This window comes from Mustelus asterias, chromosome 16 (genome assembly GCF_964213995.1).
Source record: "Mustelus asterias chromosome 16, sMusAst1.hap1.1, whole genome shotgun sequence".
NCBI classification, from domain to species: Eukaryota; Metazoa; Chordata; class Chondrichthyes; order Carcharhiniformes; family Triakidae; genus Mustelus; species Mustelus asterias.
In genome coordinates, this window is record NC_135816.1 from 10308827 (window position 1) to 10327062 (window position 18236).

The window sequence follows — 18236 nt, forward strand, 5'->3', positions numbered from 1 at the left end:
TCCTTACAGGAATGTGCCGGTCCTGAATCCCTATCAACTTACACTTGAAAGCCTCCCACATGCCAGATGTTGATTTGCCCTCAAACATCTGCCCCCAATCTACATTCTTCAGTTCCTGCCTAATATTGTTGTAATTAACCTTCCCCCAATTTAGCACCTTAACTTGGGGACTACACTTATCTTTATCCATCAGTACCTTAAAGCTTACTGAATTGTGGTCACTGTTCCCGAGCTGCTCCCCTACTGAAACATCGACCACCTGGCCGGGCTCATTCCCCAATACCAGGTCCAGTATGGCTCCTTCCCTAGTTGGACTATCTACATACTGTTTCAGGAAGCCCTCCTGGATGCTCCTTACAAACTCTGCCCCATCCACGCCCCTGGCACTAAATGAGTCCCAGTCAATATAGGGGAAGTTAAAATCTCCCAACAACAACCCTGTTACTTTTACATCTTGCCAAAATCCTCCTACATATCTGTTCCTCAATTTCCTGCTGGCAGTTGGGTGGCCTATAGTAAACCCCCAACATTGTGACTACACCTTTCCTATTCCTGAGCTCTACCCATATTGCCTCGCTGTATGAGCCATCCGAAGTGTCCTCCCGGAGTACAGCTGTGATATTGTCCTTAATCAGCAGTGCAACTCCCCCACCCCTTTTGTATCCCCCTCCATCCCGCCTAAAACATCTGCATCCTGGAATGTTAAGCTGCCAATCCTGTCCTTCCCTTAACCAAGTCTCTGTAATGGCAACAACATCGCAGTTCCTAGTACTAATCCAAGCTCTAAGTTCATCTGCCTTACTTGTTACACTTACAGACCCTTTGATTAGCAACCCCACCCTGCCTGCTGTTTCTCTGAGTCTTACTGGCCCGACTCTCTGGTTCCTCTTCAGCTAATTCACCTTTGCTTTGGTTCCCACCCCCCTGCCAAACTAGTTTAAATCCTCCCGTGTGACACTAGCAAACTTCCCGGCCAGAATATTTATGCCCTTCCAGTTTAGATGCAACCCATCCTTCTTGTACAGGTCCCACCTGCCCTGGAAGAGACTTCAATGGTCCAGATATCTGAAACCCTCCCTCCTACACCAGCTGTTTAGCCACGTGTTGAGCTGCACTATCTTCCTATTCCCAGCCTCGTGGCACAGGGAGTAATCCTGAGATTGCAACCCGAGAGGTCATAGAACATAGAACAGTACAGCACAGAACAGGCCCTTCGGCCCACGATGTTGTGCCGAGCTTTATCTGAAACCAAGATCAAGCTATCCCACTCCCTATCATCCTGGTGCGCTCCATGTGCCTATCCAATAACCGCTTAAATGTTCCTAAAGTGTCTGACTCCACTATCACTGCAGGCAGTCCATTCCACACCCCAACCACTCTCTGCGTAAAGAACCTACCTCTGAGGTCCTGCTTTTTAACCTTCTACCTAACTCCCTAAACTGCTGTTGCAGGACCTCATCACCCTTCCTGTCTATGTCGTTAGTACCAATGTGCACCATAACCTCTGGCTGTTCACCCTCTCCCTTCAGAATGCTTTCTGTCTGTTCAGAGACATCCTGGACCAGGCACCAGGGAGGCAACGTACCATCCTGGAGTCTCTTTCACATCCACAGAAACGCCTATCTGCACCCCGAACTATAGAGTCCCCTACAACTATTGCTCTGCCCCATCTTGAACCCGTGCTGGCTTTCCTTAATTATCCTGCACTTGTCCAAGTGACCATTGACTTTGCCCTGAACTATAGTTTCCAGCAGTTTCCCTACCACTGAACTCAAATTGGCATCACTGTAGCACAGTGGTTAGCACTGCTGCTTCACAGAGCCAGGGACCCGGTTCAATTCCCGGCTTGGGTCACTGTCTGTGTGGAGTTTGCACGTTCTCCCCGTGTCTGCTTGAGTTTTCTCCGGGCGTTCCGGTTTCCTCCCACATTCTGGAAGACGTGTTGGTTAGGGTGCATTGACCCGGGCAGGCGCCAGACTGTGGCGACTAGGGGAATTTCACAGTAACTTTATTGCAGTGTTAACGTAAGCCTTACTTATGACTAATAAATAAACTTTTAAACTTAAACTTTAAATGGACTGGTCTGCAGTTGCTGGCTTTTGAACAAGGGTGTAAAATTCACAACTCTCCAGTCCTCTGCCACCCTCTGTCTCTGAGGCAGACTGGAAGATTATCACCAGTGCCTCTGCAATTTCCACTCTCATGTTCCTCTGGTCCTGGAACCTTAACTGTTTTAAGTAAAGATAATCTTTCTAACACCTCCTCCTTCTCAATTTTAAATTCATGTAGTTATTTCCCCTCTCATCTCGGCCTGGGTCGCATCCTCTTCCTTTATGAGATGCAAAGCCCTCATTTAATACCTCCGCTATTTCTCCGGCCTCCACATGAAAGTGCCCATTTTTATCCCGATTTGGCCAAACTCTTTTACACTCTTATTATTTATATGTTGATAGAAGACCTTGGAATTCCCTTTTATGTTCGCTGTCAGTCTCTTCTCATGCTCTCTCCTTGTTTTTCTGATTATTTTTTTCACTTCCCTTCTGGCCTTCGATATTCAGCCTGATTTGCCAGTTTTTTCAACCTGACATCTGTCATAAGAACATAAGAACTAGGAGCAGGAGTAGGCCATCCGGCCCCTCGGGCCTGCTCCGCCATTCAACCAGATCATGGCTGAGCTTTTCATGGATTCAGCTCCACTTACCCGCCCGCTCACCATAACCCTTAATTCCTTTACTGTTCAAAAATTTATTTATCTTTGCCTTAAAAACATTTAATGAGGTAGCCTCAACTGCTTCACCGGGCAGGGAATTCCACAGATTCACATCCCTTTGGCTGAAGAAGTTCCTCCCCAACTCAGTCCTAAATCCCCCTTATTTTGAAGCCATGCCCCCTAGTTCTAGTTTTACCTGCCAGTAGAAACAATCTCCTTGCTTCTATCTATTCCCTTCATAGTCTCATATGTTTCTATAAGATCCCCCCTCGTTCTTCTAAATTCCAATGAGTATAGCCCCAGTCTACTCAGACTCTCCTCATAAGCCAACCCTCTCAACTCCAGAATCAACCTAGTGAATCTCCTCTGCACCCCCTCCAGTGCCAGTATATCCTTTCTCAAGTAAGGAGACCAAAACTGTACACAGTACTCCAGGTGTGGCCTCGCCAGCACCTTATACAGCTGCAACATAACCTCGCTGTTTTTAAACTCCATCCCTCTAGCAATGAAGGACGAAATTCCATTTGCCTTCTTAATTACCTGCTGTCATAATGTGATTCTCCCTTTTCATTTTCACTTCTCTCTCTCTCATTGTTCAGGGTGTTCTACATTTATTTGTCCTACCTTTCTCCTTCAGTGGAATACACGTGGACGGTGCCTGCAATATTTTGCTTTGATGGTGACCCATTGTCCAGCCACCGCCTTTTCTGCCCACGTTTGTTTCCAACTCACTCGAATCAGATTTATTTTCATCCCATCAAAGCTGGTTTTCCCTCAATTAATAATGGCTGCTCTGGATTGCTCTTTGTCCTTTTCCATAGCCAATCTAAACCTTATGATACAATGGTCACTGTCCCTGTCTCCTAAATGCTCTCCTATTGATATAAAATTTATTTATTAGTCACAAGTAAGGCTTACATTAACACTGCAATGAAGTTACTGTGAAATTCCCCGAGTCGCCACACCCCGGCGCCTGTTCGGGTCAATGCACCTAAACAGCACGTCTTCCAGAATGTGGGAGGAAACCGGAGCACCCGGAGGAAACCCACGCAGACATGGGGAGAATGTGCAAACTCCACACAGACAGTGACCCAAGCCAGGAATTGAACCTGGGTCCCTGACGCTGTGAGGCAGCACTGCTAACCACTGTGCCGCCCACTTCATCCACTTGGGAAAACTCATTCCCCAGAATCAGGTCCAACAGTGCCTGTCCTCTCCCAGAGAACCAGAAACCCACTGCTGCAGGAAATTATCTGGAACAAATTTCAGAAAATCTTGTCCCTTGACGACAATAATCTCTCCCTCAATGTCAACAAAATGAAGGAGATTGTCATTGACTTCGGGAAGTGTAGTGGAGTCTAGTGTAGTGGAGAACATGCCCCTGTCTACATCAATAGGGATGAAGTAGAAATGGTTGGGAAACAAACTATTAGCCTCTGCTCAACAACTCATTCCCCCCACCATCCACCCCCCCGCCCCCGAACCAGCAACCCCCCCCGCCCCCTCCCCGCCCCCCTCCCCGCGCCCCTGTTTATCTCTGCTGTCACTTCGCAAGTATCTAAATAGGGCACACTGGGTAAAGGTTTGGGAAGCAATTCTGTTTCCCCTCGAGGCAGAGAGCTCCAGTAATGGGTTATTAATGACACAAGGTGCTATTTATTCCTTGGGTTAATGTTGGAGAGTGTGCAGTCTGCTTCAGATCATATATTCACCGCATTGCAGGCCAGTGAAATCATCTCAGTCCCAAAATAAATCGGAGCTTTAAATATTGCGTCCATGATGTGTGCTGAAAGGGAGTTTGCCTGCAATGCTGTGTTTCCCTCATCCTCAGGAAGATTTACAAGGTCAAAGGATTATTCTTCACTCAGGTGTGAATCACACCAAGGTTGTGGGAATAGGTGGGAAATGTTCAGATAGTCAGTGATGTTAGTCAGTGGATAAGTATTGGCTTAGCACGTGGGCGGCATGGTGGCACAGTGGTTAGCACTGCTGCCTCACAGCGCCAGGGACCCGGGTTTGATTCCGGCCTTGGGTCACTGTCTGTGTGGAGTTTTCACGTTCTCCACGTGTCTTCCTGGGTTTCATAGAGAACCGTAGAACCATAGAAAATTACAGCTCAGAAACAGGCCTTTTGGCCCTTCTTGTCTGTGCCGAACCATTTTATGCCTAGTCCCACTGACCTGCACTTATAGAACCATAGAAAATTACAAGAACCATAGAAAATTACACCGGGTGCTCTTGTTTCCTCCCACACTCCCAAAGATGTGTGGGTTAGGTGGATTGGCCATGCTAAATTGCCTCTTAGTGTCAGGGGGACTAGCGGGGTAGATATGTGGGGTTACAGAGATAGGGCCTGGGTGGGATTGTTGTTGGTGCAGACTCGATGGGCTAAATGGCCTCCTTCTGTAAAGTAGGGATTCTAAGGTACAATGTGCAATTTTGGTCTCCACATTTAAGAAAGGATATATTTCCGCTGGAAATGATACAGAAAACGTTCAATAAACCAATCCCTGGGATGAGGGGGTTGTTCTATAATAAGAGGATGAGTACTTTAGGCCTGTATTCTCTGGAGTTTAGAAGAGTGAGGGTCATCCAGACTCGGAACACCGCTCGACAATCACCAGGCAAGACTGTTCTCTTCCTGTGGGGGAGCACTTCAGCAGTCATGGGCATTCAGCCTTGGATCTTCAGGTAAGCGTTCTCCAAGGCGGCCTTCACGACACACGACAGCGCAGAGTCACTGAGCAGAAACTGATAGCCAAGTTCCGCACACATGAGGACGGTCTAAACCGGGATGTTGGATTTATGTCACATTATCAGTAACCCCCACAGCTTGCCTCCTGGACTTGCACAATTTCACAAGCTGTACTGTCTGGAGACAATACACATCTCTTTAACCTGTGTTGAATGCTCCCTCCACCCACATTGTCTGTGCATTTAAGACCTGGCTGGCTGTAGATATTTGCATTCTAATCAGTATTCTGTAATTTGATTTCTGTGTCTGTGCCCTGTTTGAGAACAGAGACCACTCCATCTGACGAAGGAGCATTGCTCCAAAAACTTATGGTATTTGCTACCAAATAAACCTGTTGGACTTTAACCTGGTGTTGTGAGACTTCTTTCTATTCTCTCTCCACAGATGCTGTCAGACCTGCTGAGATTTTCCAGCATTTTCTGTTTATGGTAGTTCTCCCTCACTCCTGTTCTGGATCGCGAGCTGAGGTGATGTGCCTAGCTGTTAGTCAGGGCCTGTGCCAGCGTCCTTGTAGGAAAATGGAAACAGGAAGAGAGCAGGAATTTGGAGAGACACAGTGGTTTAGAGGTCACATCACCAGACTAGTAATCCAGAGACCCAGCGAAAGGTCGGGGGACATGTTAGCTGGTGGAATTTAAAAAGTTAGAGTCATAGAGGTTTACAGCATGGAAACAGGCCCTTCGGCCCAACTTGTCCATGCCGCCCTTTATTTTAAAAAACCCCTTAGCTAATCCCAATTGCCCGCATTTGGCCCATATCCCTCTATACCCATCGTACCCATGTAACTATCTAAATGCTTCTTAAAAGATAAAATTGTACCCACCGGTACTACTATCTCTGGCAGCTTGTTCCAGACACTCACCACCCTCTGTGTGAAAGAATTGCCCCTCTGGACACTTTTGTATCTCTTCCCCTCTCACCTTAAACCTATGCCCGCTAGTTTTAGGCTCCCCTACCTTTGGGAAGAGATATTCACTATCTACCTTGTCTATGCCCCTCATTATTTTATAGACCTCTATAAGGTCACCCCTCAGCCTCCTACGCTACAGAGAAAAAAGTCCCAGTCTATCCAGCCTATCCTTATAACTCAATCCATCAAGTCCCAGTAGCATCCTAGTAAATCTTTTCTGTACTCTTTCTAGTTTAATAATGTCCTTTCTATAATAGGGTGACCAGAATTGCACACAGTGTTCCAAGTGTGGCCGTACCAATGTCTTGTACAACTTCAACAAGACGTCCCAACTCCTGTATTCAATGGTTCTGATCGATGAAACCAAGCATGCCAAATGCCTTCTTCACCACTCTGTCCACCTATGACTCACTTTCAAGGAGCTATGAACATGTACCCCGAGATCTCTTTGTTCTGTAACTCTCCCCGACACCCTACCATTAACTGAGTAAGTCCTGCCCTGGTTCAATCTACCAAAATGCATCACCTCGCATTTGTCTAAATTAAACTCCATCTGCCATTCGTCAGCCCACTGGCCCAATTGATCAAGATCCCGCTGCAATTGGAGATAACCAATTCAATTAACAGAATCTGGAAATCATTATTGGTGACCCTGAAACTATCATTAATTGCTGGAAAAACCCATCAGGTTCACTAATGTCCTTTAGGGAAGGGAATCCACCATCCTTATCAGGTCTGGCCTGCATGTGACTCCAGACCCACAGCAACGTGGTTAACTCTGGAATGGCCTAGCAAGCCACTCAGTTCAAGGGCAATTAGGGATGGGCTACAAATGCTGGCCCAGCCAGCGACGCCCACATCCCATGAAAGAATTAAAAAAGGAGTCCCTGAGTCTTTTCCACCCCACGATGACCATGACTGATCTGTGACCTCAAATCCACACCCCTGCACTATATCCTTTTTAATAGGGCAGCACAGTGGTTAGCACTGCTGTCTCACAGCACTAGGGACCTGGGTTTGATTCCCGGTTTGGGTCATTGTCTGTGTGGCATTTGCACGTTCTCCCCGTGTCTGCGTGGGTTTCCTCCGGGTGCTCCGGTTTCCTCCCACAGTCCAAAGATGTGTGGGTTAGGTGGATTGGCCATGCTAAATTGCCCTTAGTGTCAGGGAGACTAGCTTGGGTAAATGCATGGGGTTACGGGGATAGGGCAAGGTTGGGATTGTGGTCAGTGCAGACTTGATGGGCCAAATGGCCTCCTTCTGCACTGTAGGGATTCTATGAATTCTAGGAATATCTTCCGTTCAGCCGATTAATCTCAGTTTTTCAAATTAACAATTGACCAGGGATCGACTCTCGTTTGTGAAAGTGAATTCCCAAACTCCTATCGTCATGGCGGTTTAGAAAAATGTTTCCCTAATTCCGCTTTGGAAAGCTGGCTTCTACCTTTGGATACAAGAGGGGGAGGGGAGGGTGGAGGGGGGTGTGCGGGGGTGGAGGGAGGTGTGGGGGGTGTGTGGGGGGTGTGTGGGGGGTGTGGGGGTGTGTGGGGGGTGTGGGGATGGAGGGAGGTGTGGGGGTGTGTGGGGGGTGTGTGGGGGGTGTGGGGGTGTCTGGGGGGGTGTGGGGATGGAGGGAGGTGTGGGGGGTGTGGGGGGTGTGGGGGTGTGTGGGGGGTGTGGGGATGGAGGGAGGTGTGGGGGGTGTGGGGGTGTGTGGGGGGTGTGTGGGGGGTGTGTGGGGGGTGTGGGGGTGGAGGGAGGTGTGGGGGGTGTGGGGGTGTGTGGGGGGTGTGTGGGGGGTGTGTGGGGGGTGTGGGGATGGAGGGAGGTGTGGGGGGTGTGGGGGTGTGTGGGGGGTGTGGGGGTGTCTGGGGGGGTGTGGGGGTGGAGGGGGGTGTGGGGGGTGTGGGGGTGTGTGGGCTGCCAAACAAGCCAAGCCGATTCAATCAGATGACACCATAAGTGGACAAGGCGAACTTGTGGAGTTTGCTCATTGCACTCCTTGTGTGTGCCAGGGGGCTGACGATCTGCCAGTTGGACAGGATGGAGAGAGTGTGGGATGAAAATAGAAAAGGGAGGGAGGGAGGGCTGGAGATTTCAAGTTTTTATTGCAAGCACAAACTTGCACAGCAGCAACTGCCTGTCAGTGACTAACAGATCGAGACAAGAATCTTGAATCATTTACTATTGTACGTGATTTAATTTACATATATTCTTACTTTAGATAGATATTTTGCTGATATTCATTTGTAAGTCAATAGTTAAGCATGCATCAGTGAGTATTTGAAATTAGATAAGAAAGGAAATTAAATCTATACTGGCCCTCTGGGGAATGAGGCATGAGATTAATTGGAAGGCATGATGGGCCAAATGTGGTGGATGATGGCGATTCCTTGTGTATTCCTGGCGTCTGCCTCAGCTCATCCAGAACTCTACTGCCTGCATCCTAACCGACACCAAGTTCCCAATCACCCTTCATTCCTGATTTAAAACTCTCATCCTTGTTCCCAAATCCCTCCATATGGCTTTGTGTTCCCCTCCAGTCGGCCCTGTCCTGCACCATCACTGTAAGAAGTTTAACAACACCAGGTTAAAGTCCAACAGGTTTATTTGGTAGCAAAAGGGCGGCACGGTAGCACAGTGGTTAGCACTGCTGCTTCACAGCTCCAGGGACCTGGGTTCGATTCCCGGCTTGGGTCACTGTCTGTGTGGAGTTTGCACATTCTCCTCATGTCTGCGTGGGTTTCCTCCGGGTGCTCCGGTTTCCTCCCACAGTCCAAAGATGTGCGGGTTAGGTTGATTGGCCATGCTAAAAATTGCCCTTAGTGTCCTGAGATGCGTAGGTTAGAGGGACTAGTAGGTAAATATGTAGGGATATGGGGGTAGGGCCTGGGTGGGATTGTGGTCGGTGCAGACACGATGGGCTGAATGGCCTCTTTCTGTACTGTAGGGTTTCTATGATTTCTATGAAAAGCCACGAGCTTTCGGAACAGGCTGTCCCTTCGCCAGCTGGGTGGGAGTTCTGATTACAAACAAGGCAGAAAGACACAAACTCAATTTACATGAATAATGATTGGAATGTGAACCTTTACAACTAATCAAGTCTTAAAGGTACAGACAATGTGAGTGGAGGGAGCATTAAGCACAGGTTAAAGAGATGTGTATTGTCTCCAGACAGGACAGCTAGTGAGATTTTGCACATCCAGGCAGGTTGTGGGGGTTGCAGATAGTTCTCTTCCTGTTGGGGAACACTTCAACGGTCACGGGCATTCAGCCTCTGATCTCCGGGTACGCGTTCTCCAAGGCGGCCTTCATGACACACGACAGCGCAGAGTCACTGAGCAGAGACTGATAGCCAGGTTCCGCACACATGAGGATGGCCTCAACCGGGATATTGGGTTCATTAATGAAGGCGTACTGGCCTTCATTAATCGAGGGATTGAGTTTAGGAGTCGGGAGATAATGCTGCAGCTTTATAGGACCCTGGTTAGACCCCACTTGGAGTACTGCGCGCAGTTCTGGTCACCTCATTACAGGAAAGATGTTGAAGCCATTGAAAGGGTGCAGAGGAGATTTACAAGGATGTTGCCTGGATTGGGGGGCATGCCTTATGAGGATAGGTTGAGGGAGCTTGGTCTCTTCTCCCTGGAGAGACGAAGGATGAGAGGTGACCTGATAGAGGTTTACAAGATGTTGAGAGATCTGGATAGGGTAGACTCTCAGAGGCTATTTCCAAGGGCTGAAATGGTTGCTACGAGAGGACACAGGTTTAAGGTGCTGGGGGGTAGGTACAGAGGAGATGTCAGGGGTAAGTTTTTCACTCAGAGGGTGGTGGGTGAGTGGAATCGGCTGACGTCGGTGGTGGTGGAGGCAAACTCGTTGGGGTCTTTTAAGAGACTTCTGGATGAGTACATGGGATTTAATGGGATTGAGGGCTATAGATAGGCCTAGAGGTGGGGATGTGATCGGCGCAACTTGTGGGCCGAAGGGCCTGTTTGTGCTGTGGCTTTCTATGTTCTATGTTCTATGTCACACTATCTGTAACCCCCACAACCTGCCTGGATGTGCAAAATCTCACTAACTGTCCTGTCTGGAGACAATACACATCTCTTTAACCTGTGCTTAACGCTCCCTCCACTCACATTGTCTGTATCTTTAAGACTTGATTAGCTGTAAAGGCTCGCATTCCAATTGTTATTCATGTAAATTGAGTTTGTGATCAGAACTCCCACTCACCTGACGAAGGGGCAGCGCTCCGAAAGCTCGTGGCTTTTGCTACCAAATAAACCTATTGGACTTTAACCTGGTGTTGTGAGACTTCTCACTGTGTTTACCCCAGTCCAACTCCGGCATCTCCACATTTTAATTGCTCTGCCATTCCCTCAACTTCTTTTTACAACAATATTTCATGGTCACCATTACTGAGAATAATTTTGAATTCTAGATTTTATTAATTGAAATTAAATTCCACCAGCTGCCATGTTGGGATTTGAACCCACGTCCTCTGACCATTAGCCTGGTCCTCTGGATAACTAGTCCAGTGACATTACCATTCTGCCACTATCTTCCTGCTTTGATAGCAATCTGTGATTTACGCTCTTGTGAAGGGCTCTGGGGTACTTTACTGCCTTAAGGATGCCATATAAATGCAGTTTGTTGTTGTCTTGTTCAATGTTCTCCCCCCAGTCTGGATCGACACATATCATTTATGTTATGGCTGTCTATGCAATGCGTATAGCACTGCACTCCGTAACCAATTTGCAGTGTGAAGCACTTTGAGAGGCAGGTTAATGAGAATATGGCACACATGGTGTCTGCTTTATTTAAGAGGGAGCTCTGAAGAATGATGTGAGCATTGAATGAAGAGAGACTTCCATTCCTACAGCACCATTCTTGACCTCAGGATGGTCCTTTGAGTCTCTGAGTTCAAGGGCTTGAGTGCGAAACTCAAATCCCGAGGGAGTGCTGCACAATCAGGGTTCTGCACTGTCAGGGTGCTGCACTGTCAGGGTGCTGCACTGTCAGGGTGCTGCACTGTCAGGGTGCTGCACTGTCAGGGTGCTGCACTGTCAAGGTGCTACACTGTCAGGGTGCTGCACTGTCAGGGTGCTGCACTGTCAGGGTGCCGCACTGTCAGGGTGCCGCACTGTCAGGGTGCCGCACTGTCAGGGTGCCGTACTGTCAGGGTTCTGCACTGTCAGGGTTCTGCACTGTCAGGGTGCTGCATTGTCAGGGTGCCGCACTGTCAGGGTGCCGCATTGTCAGGGTGCTGCACAGTCAGAGTGCTGCACTGTCAGGGTGCTGCACTGTCAGGGTGCCGCATTGTCAGGGTGCCGCACTGTCAGGGTGCTGCACTGTCAGGGTGCCGCATTGTCAGGGTGCCGCACTGTCAGGGTGCTGCACAGTCAGAGTGCTGCACTGTCAGGGTGCCGCACTGTCAGAGTGCTGCACTGTCAGGGTGCCGCACTGTCAGGGTTCCGCACTGTCAGGGTGCTGCACAGTCAGAGTGCTGCACTGTCAGGGTGCTGCACTGTCAGGGTGCTACACTGTCAGGGTGCTGCACTGTCAGGGTGCTGCACTGTCAGGGTGCTGCACTGTCAAGGTGCTTCACTGTCAGGGTGCTGCACTGTCAGGGTGCTGCACAGTCAGAGTGCTGCACTGTCAGGGTGCTGCACTGTCAGGGTGCTACACTGTCAGGGTGTTGCACTGTCAGGGTGCTGCACTGTCAGGGTGCTGCACTGTCAGGGTGCTGCACTGTCAGAGGTGCTGCACTGTCAGGGTGCTGCACTGTCAGGGTGCTGCACTGTCAGGGTGCTGCACTGTCAGGGTGCTGCACTGTCACGGTGCTGTACTGTCAGGATGCTGCACTGTCAAGGTGCTACACTGTCAGGGTGCTGCACTGTCAGGGTGCTGCACTGTCAGGGTGCTGCACTGTCACGGTGCTGTACTGTCAGGGTGCTGCACTGTCAGGGTGCTGCAATGTCAGGGTGCTGTACTGTCAGAGGTGTGCTGACATTTTCATGGGATATTAAGCTGAGGCTCCACTCTGTCAGTGTGGGTGAATATAAAAACTCCTGTTACACTGGCTAGGATTTTCCAGCCCCCCTGCGTGATGGCTGTGGTCGTCGGCGAGACCTTCTGGTTTGCTAAAGTCAAAGGCCATTTGCGTTCCTCGCTGGCTGCAATGCCGGGGGAAACCCACCTTGGGGGCGGTGGGGGGGGTGCGGTGGGGTGGGGGGGGGGTGGTTGTTGTGGGGAGGGGGGGGACATGGTGTCGCCATCAGCAAATCTGGAAGATCCTGTCGGTGCAAAGAGCTGGAAAATGCTGCCCACTGTCTTGGAAGAAGATCGGGGCAGCTCTCCCCGTGTCCTGGCCCTTATCAAGAACATAGAACATTACAGCGCAGTACAGGCCCTTCGGCCCTCGATGTTGCGCCGACCAGTGAAACCAATCTAAAGCCCCTCTAATCTATACTATTCCAATATCATCCATATGTTTATCCAATAACCATTTGAATGCTCTTAATGTTGACGAGTCCACTACTGCTGCAGGCAGGGCATTCCACGCCCTTACTACTCTCTGAGTAAAGAACCTACCTCTAACAGCTGTCCTATATCTCTCACCCCTCAATTTAAAGCTATGTCCCCTCGTGTTAGCCAACACCATCCGAGGAAAAAGGCTCTCACTATCCACCCTATCTTATCCTCTGATCATCTTGTAAGCCTCTATTAAGTCACCTCTTAACCTTCTTCTCTCTAACGAAAACAACCTCAAGTCCCTCAGCCTTTCCTCATACGATCTTCCCACCATACCAGGCAACATCCTGGTAAATCTCCTCTGCACCCTTTCCAACACTTCCACATCTTTCCTATAATGTGGCGACCAGAACTGTACGCAATACTCCAAGTGTGGCCGCACCAGAGTTTTGTACGGTTGCAGCATGACCTCCTGGTTCCGAAACTCAATCCCTCTATCAATAAAAGCTAACACACCGTATGCCTTCTTAACAACCCTATCAACCTGGGAGCCAACTTTCAGGGATCTATGCACATGGACACCCAGATCCCTCTGTTCACCCACACTACCAAGTATCTTACCATTAGCCCAGTACTCTGTATTCCTGTTACTCCTTCCAAAGTGAATCACCTCACACTTTTCCGCATTAAACTCCATTTGCCACCTCTCAGCCCAGCTCTGCAGCTTATCTATGTCCCTCTGTAACCTACCACTTCCCTCCGCACTGACTACAACTCCACCGACTTTAGTGTCATCCGCAAATTTACTAATCCATCCTTCTACGCCCTCATCCAGGTCATTAATAAAAATGACAAACAGCAGTGGCCCCAAAACAGATCCTTGCGGTACACCACTAGTAACTGAACTCCAGGATGAATATTTCCCATCAACCACCACCCTCTGTTTTCTTCCAGCTAGCCAATTCCTGATCCAAACCACTAAATCACCGTCAATCCCATGTGTCTGTATTTTCTGCAAAAGCTTACCATGGGGAACCTTCTCAAATGCTTTGCTGAAATCCATATACACCACATCAACCGCTTTAACCATCATCCACCTCTTTGGTCACCTTCTCAAAGAACTCAATAAGGTTTGTGAGGCACGACCTACCCTTCACAAAACCACGCTGACTATCCCTAATCAAATTATTCCTTTCTAGATGATTATAAACCCTATCCCTTATCATCCTTTCCAAAACTTTGCCCACAACAGAAGTAAGGCTCACCGGTCTATAATTACCAGGGTTGTCCCTACTCCCCTTCTTGAACAAGGGGACAACATTTGCTATCCTCCAGTCTTCTGGCACTGTTCCTGTAGACAATGACGACACAAAGATCAAAGCCAAAGGCTCTGCAATCTCCTCTCTAGCCTCCCAGAGAATCCTAGGATAAATCCCATCTGGCCCAGGGGACTTATCTATTTTTACCCTTTCCAGAATTATCTATCCTTTATCTATCCCCCAATCAACATCAGAAATGCAGACAATCCCTGGGAGCTTGCTGTGCATAAATTGGCTGCTGCGTTTCCTGCGTTACAACAAAGTGCTGTAAGAAATCTGGTGCCAGTGATAAGTACAAGTCTTTGCAATGGGGAAAAACATGGCAGCCAATCTGTGCACAGCAAGATCCCAGAAACAGCAATGTGATAATGACCAGATATTCAGTTTGAGTGATGTTGGCCCCTTGATGCTGGGGAGGATCCTCCTTCACAATGAACCATCTGGGAGAATGAGTCTCCATTTAATGTTCCATCCAACAGTGCAGCGCTCCCTCAGTCCTGTCAATGGGAGCATCAGCCGTGAATCTGTCTCGAATACGACCAGCCGAGTGACAGCTGACACACGCGGAGGAGTTTGCAGGTGATACCAAGCTGGAGAAGCTGACAGTGTTTACCTGTTGAAGCACCTGTACGCTTGTGACGGAGCTTTGACCGGGACCTCGGGCAGCTGGTTAACCATGGTTTCCACAAGGTCGGGTTGGCCAATCAGTGCTTCAGCCCAGGGGGACTGGTAGGACTTGGGGACGGCCGTGATGTTGAACTTCTCCGGTGGGATTTCCTTCAAAGGTCCGGAATACCCTGAGGAAGCAGAGCAGTGAAATCAGATCCCTCCTTCACCTCAACCCTCCCTGTCTGTAACTTGCTGTCCTCTGACCCTCCAAGATTCCCGCATTTCTCCAATTACGACCTCTTAATCATGCCAATTTTAATCGCTCCACCGTTGATGCCTAATCCTAAAAGCTGGAATTCCGTCCCCCAATTCCCTCTCTACCCGCCCTCCTTCCACACACTTCCCTCTTTTTCACTAGTTTCACTCACCTATTGCCTTCTCCTTTGCCTGGATGTCAAATGTCTGTCTGATCTACCTTAAAGTTGGGCACGGTAGCACAGTGGTTAGCACTGCTGCCTCACAGCGCCAGGGCCCGGGTTCGATTCCCGGCTCGGGTCACTGTCTGTGTGGAGTCTGCACATTCTCCCCGTGTCTGCGTGGGTTTCCTCCGGGTGCCTCCCACAGTCTGAAAGACGTGCTGATTAGGTGCATTGGCCGTGCTAAATTCTCCCTCAGTGTACCCGAACAGGCGCCGGAGTGTGGCGATTAGAGGGGCTTTAGATTGGTTTCACTGGTCGGCGCAACATCGAGGGCCGAAGGGCCTGTACTGCGCTGTAATGTTCTATGTTCTATGTTCTCTACGGAAACCTCCCATCCAAGCCTGTCTCAATCCATTGTATGCATTCCTATTTCTTCCCCCGCAATAACCTTATCTAGCTTCCCCTTAAATATATCTACACTATTCACCTCAACTACTCCGTGTGGTAGTGAGTTCCATACTCTCCCTGCTCTCTGGGGAAGGAAAATTCCCTATTGAATCTATTAGTGACTATCTTTTTTTGAATGTTGCTGAAAGGAGAGATGTGTTGCCGGTGATTTTCACCATGCGCCTTATTTTGAAACACTCGGAGGCTCGTGGAGCCTATAACCTCCCTTTGCTTTCTCCATGGCAACACCTCAGCCAATCAGAGTCGACTTTCCAACCAATCCCCACCCTTTTCTCCAGTGGCATAAGCTGTGGTTCCCTTTGAAATTTGGTATTCTTGTGTTTGTCCGGAAGAGCGCAAGATGGAAAGTTTTGACAATGGCTGGAACTTTACCACCTTGCCCGCCAAAGAATCGGAGCGGGCGAGGGTCCGACAGCAGATATCTCTGTTGACCTTGGGTGGGAATTTCTGGTCTTGCCCAAGCGAGTCCGTAAAATCCCACCTATTATATCCGTCTCTTCAACACTACTCAAGCTCTGTGTGACCAAGTGAGCATCGATATTACATTTGGACTCTCCCCCGCAATTGGAAACATTTTCCTCACGCCCGCTGGACTGAAACCCAACACCAACATCCTGTCAGCTTTCTGTCTCCTAGAGTGAAGACCCCCAGCCTCTTCAATCCCAACCAGAAAGTACAAACAAAACCTTGAAAGGCAGCGAGGATTGCAGAGGGATGGGAAGGAGCCACATCAAAGTGAACTCGTTCCTATGGTCACCAGACAAGCTGGGGGTAGTTACCTGGGGCAATGATGCTGGGATTCAGGATAACCTTGATATTTTTGGCAGCTGACAGTTTGCCGAATGGCTTTGGCGCCACAGCTGGAGCATTGCCTTTCCCCGGCTGTGCGATGTAGACCGCCGACCTGTAGTTCTCCTTTGTCCCATCCTGAGGCATGGTCCCATCAACTTTCTGCAGAGGAGGAGAAGAAGGAAGGTTTGAGATACTGAAACTCCCTCCCTGACAACTCAGCTTCACCTTCGAAAACAGGAAGTGACATGGGAAACACATCAGGATTGCGAGGGAGAGATCGGTTAACGCTCTTCCATCGCAATGCCAGGGGTCAAACCCAGAAACATGATCAAATCAGAAGGTCAATTCAAATGAACGCAGTAACGGAAGGCCATTCAGCCCCTTGAGTCTGCTCTATTATTCAACTAAATCATGATTGATCTGAACCTCAACTCCACTTACCTTCCATATCCATTAGGGCCTATCAATTTGGGGTGGCACGGTGGCACAGTGGTTAGCACTGCTGCCTCACAGCGCCAGGGATCCGAGTTCAATTCCAGCCTCGGGTGACTGTCTGTGCGGAGTCGGCACGTTCTCCCCGTGTCTGCGTGGGTTTCCTTCGAGTGTTCCGGTTTCCTCCCACAGTCCAGAGATGTGTAGATTAGGTGGATTGGCCATGGTAAATTGCCCCTTAGTGCCCCAAGGTGTGTAGGTTAGGTGGATTGGGGGGTAAATACTTGAGGTTGTGGGGAAGAGGTCTGGGTGGGTTGCCCCTTAGTGTCAAGGGGATTACATGGGCTTACATGGTTAGGGCCTCGGTGGGATTGTAGTTGGTGCAGACTTGATGGGCCAAATGGCCTCCTTTTGCACTGTAGAGATTCTATGAATATCAGAATTAAAATGATGAAATGAGCTAACAGGTAGTATTGTTTATTGTGGGCGAGAGTTCGACATTTCTGCCACACTTGCATGAAGAAGAGTTTCTGAACATCTCTCAAATGGTTATTGCTCCCTTGTTCAAAGCTTCCCCACACCAGCAGAGAACATTTCTCTCTCTCCGCCCTACTAATTCCTTTTGAATCCTAAAAATCTCAATCAAATTCCTCGGGACACAGGTTGTAATATTTTTCCTGAAAAAGAGACATGCTGTCAAAGATTTTCATCCTGCACTCAACAGGACAGATTCACAAGAATACCAAATCTCAAAGGGAACAACAATATATACCGCATGAGAAGAGAGTGCTGATCGTTGGCGAGTGAACTCTGATTGGTAGACGCGTTGCCATGGAGAATGCGCCAGGGAGCAGTTCCCTACCAAACTTTGATTTAAATTTTATTTAAATCCAAACCAGATATGTTGACTCTGATTGGTCAAGATATTGGCATGGGAAAGGTGCCCCCAAGTTTTTGTTTCACTAAAACAGGTGCGATGCTTTTTAAAAATTCTTTTATGAGATGTTAGCAATGGACATTTGAATCTCTTTTGAAAAGTTATTGGTCTTTATGGGGATCGTAACAATGGAGATTATGCATCCAGCTACACACAGAGACCATTGCTCTCATGCAACCTGGAGGCCATCTTTCACATTCCATCCAATGGCCCTCCATCTGGCCTGACCTCCAACCCCAGCCATCCATTCAATATTCAGCAGAACTCAACATAGGTTCAGGAAAAATAGGGCATAGGTTTAAGGCGAGAGGGGAGAGATACAAAAGTGTCCAGAGGGGTAATTTTTTCACACACAGTGTGGTGAGTGTCTGGAACAAGCTGCCAGAGGTAGGGGCGGGTACAATTTTG

At 48.8% G+C, this 18236-nt stretch overlaps 1 protein-coding gene across 1 annotated transcript in view; it reads right to left on the minus strand.

Moving 5' to 3' along the window:
• LOC144505447 (myozenin-2-like) overlaps positions 1-18236 on the minus strand; it is a 36415-nt gene that overhangs the window by 5790 nt on the left and 12389 nt on the right. Inside the window, exons 4-5 of the mRNA XM_078231549.1 lie at positions 16447-16618; positions 14785-14968 (exon numbers count right to left, since the gene is read on the minus strand). Coding sequence (XP_078087675.1) covers positions 14785-14968; positions 16447-16618 — 356 coding nt within the window. The remainder of the gene's footprint in view (positions 1-14784; positions 14969-16446; positions 16619-18236) is intronic.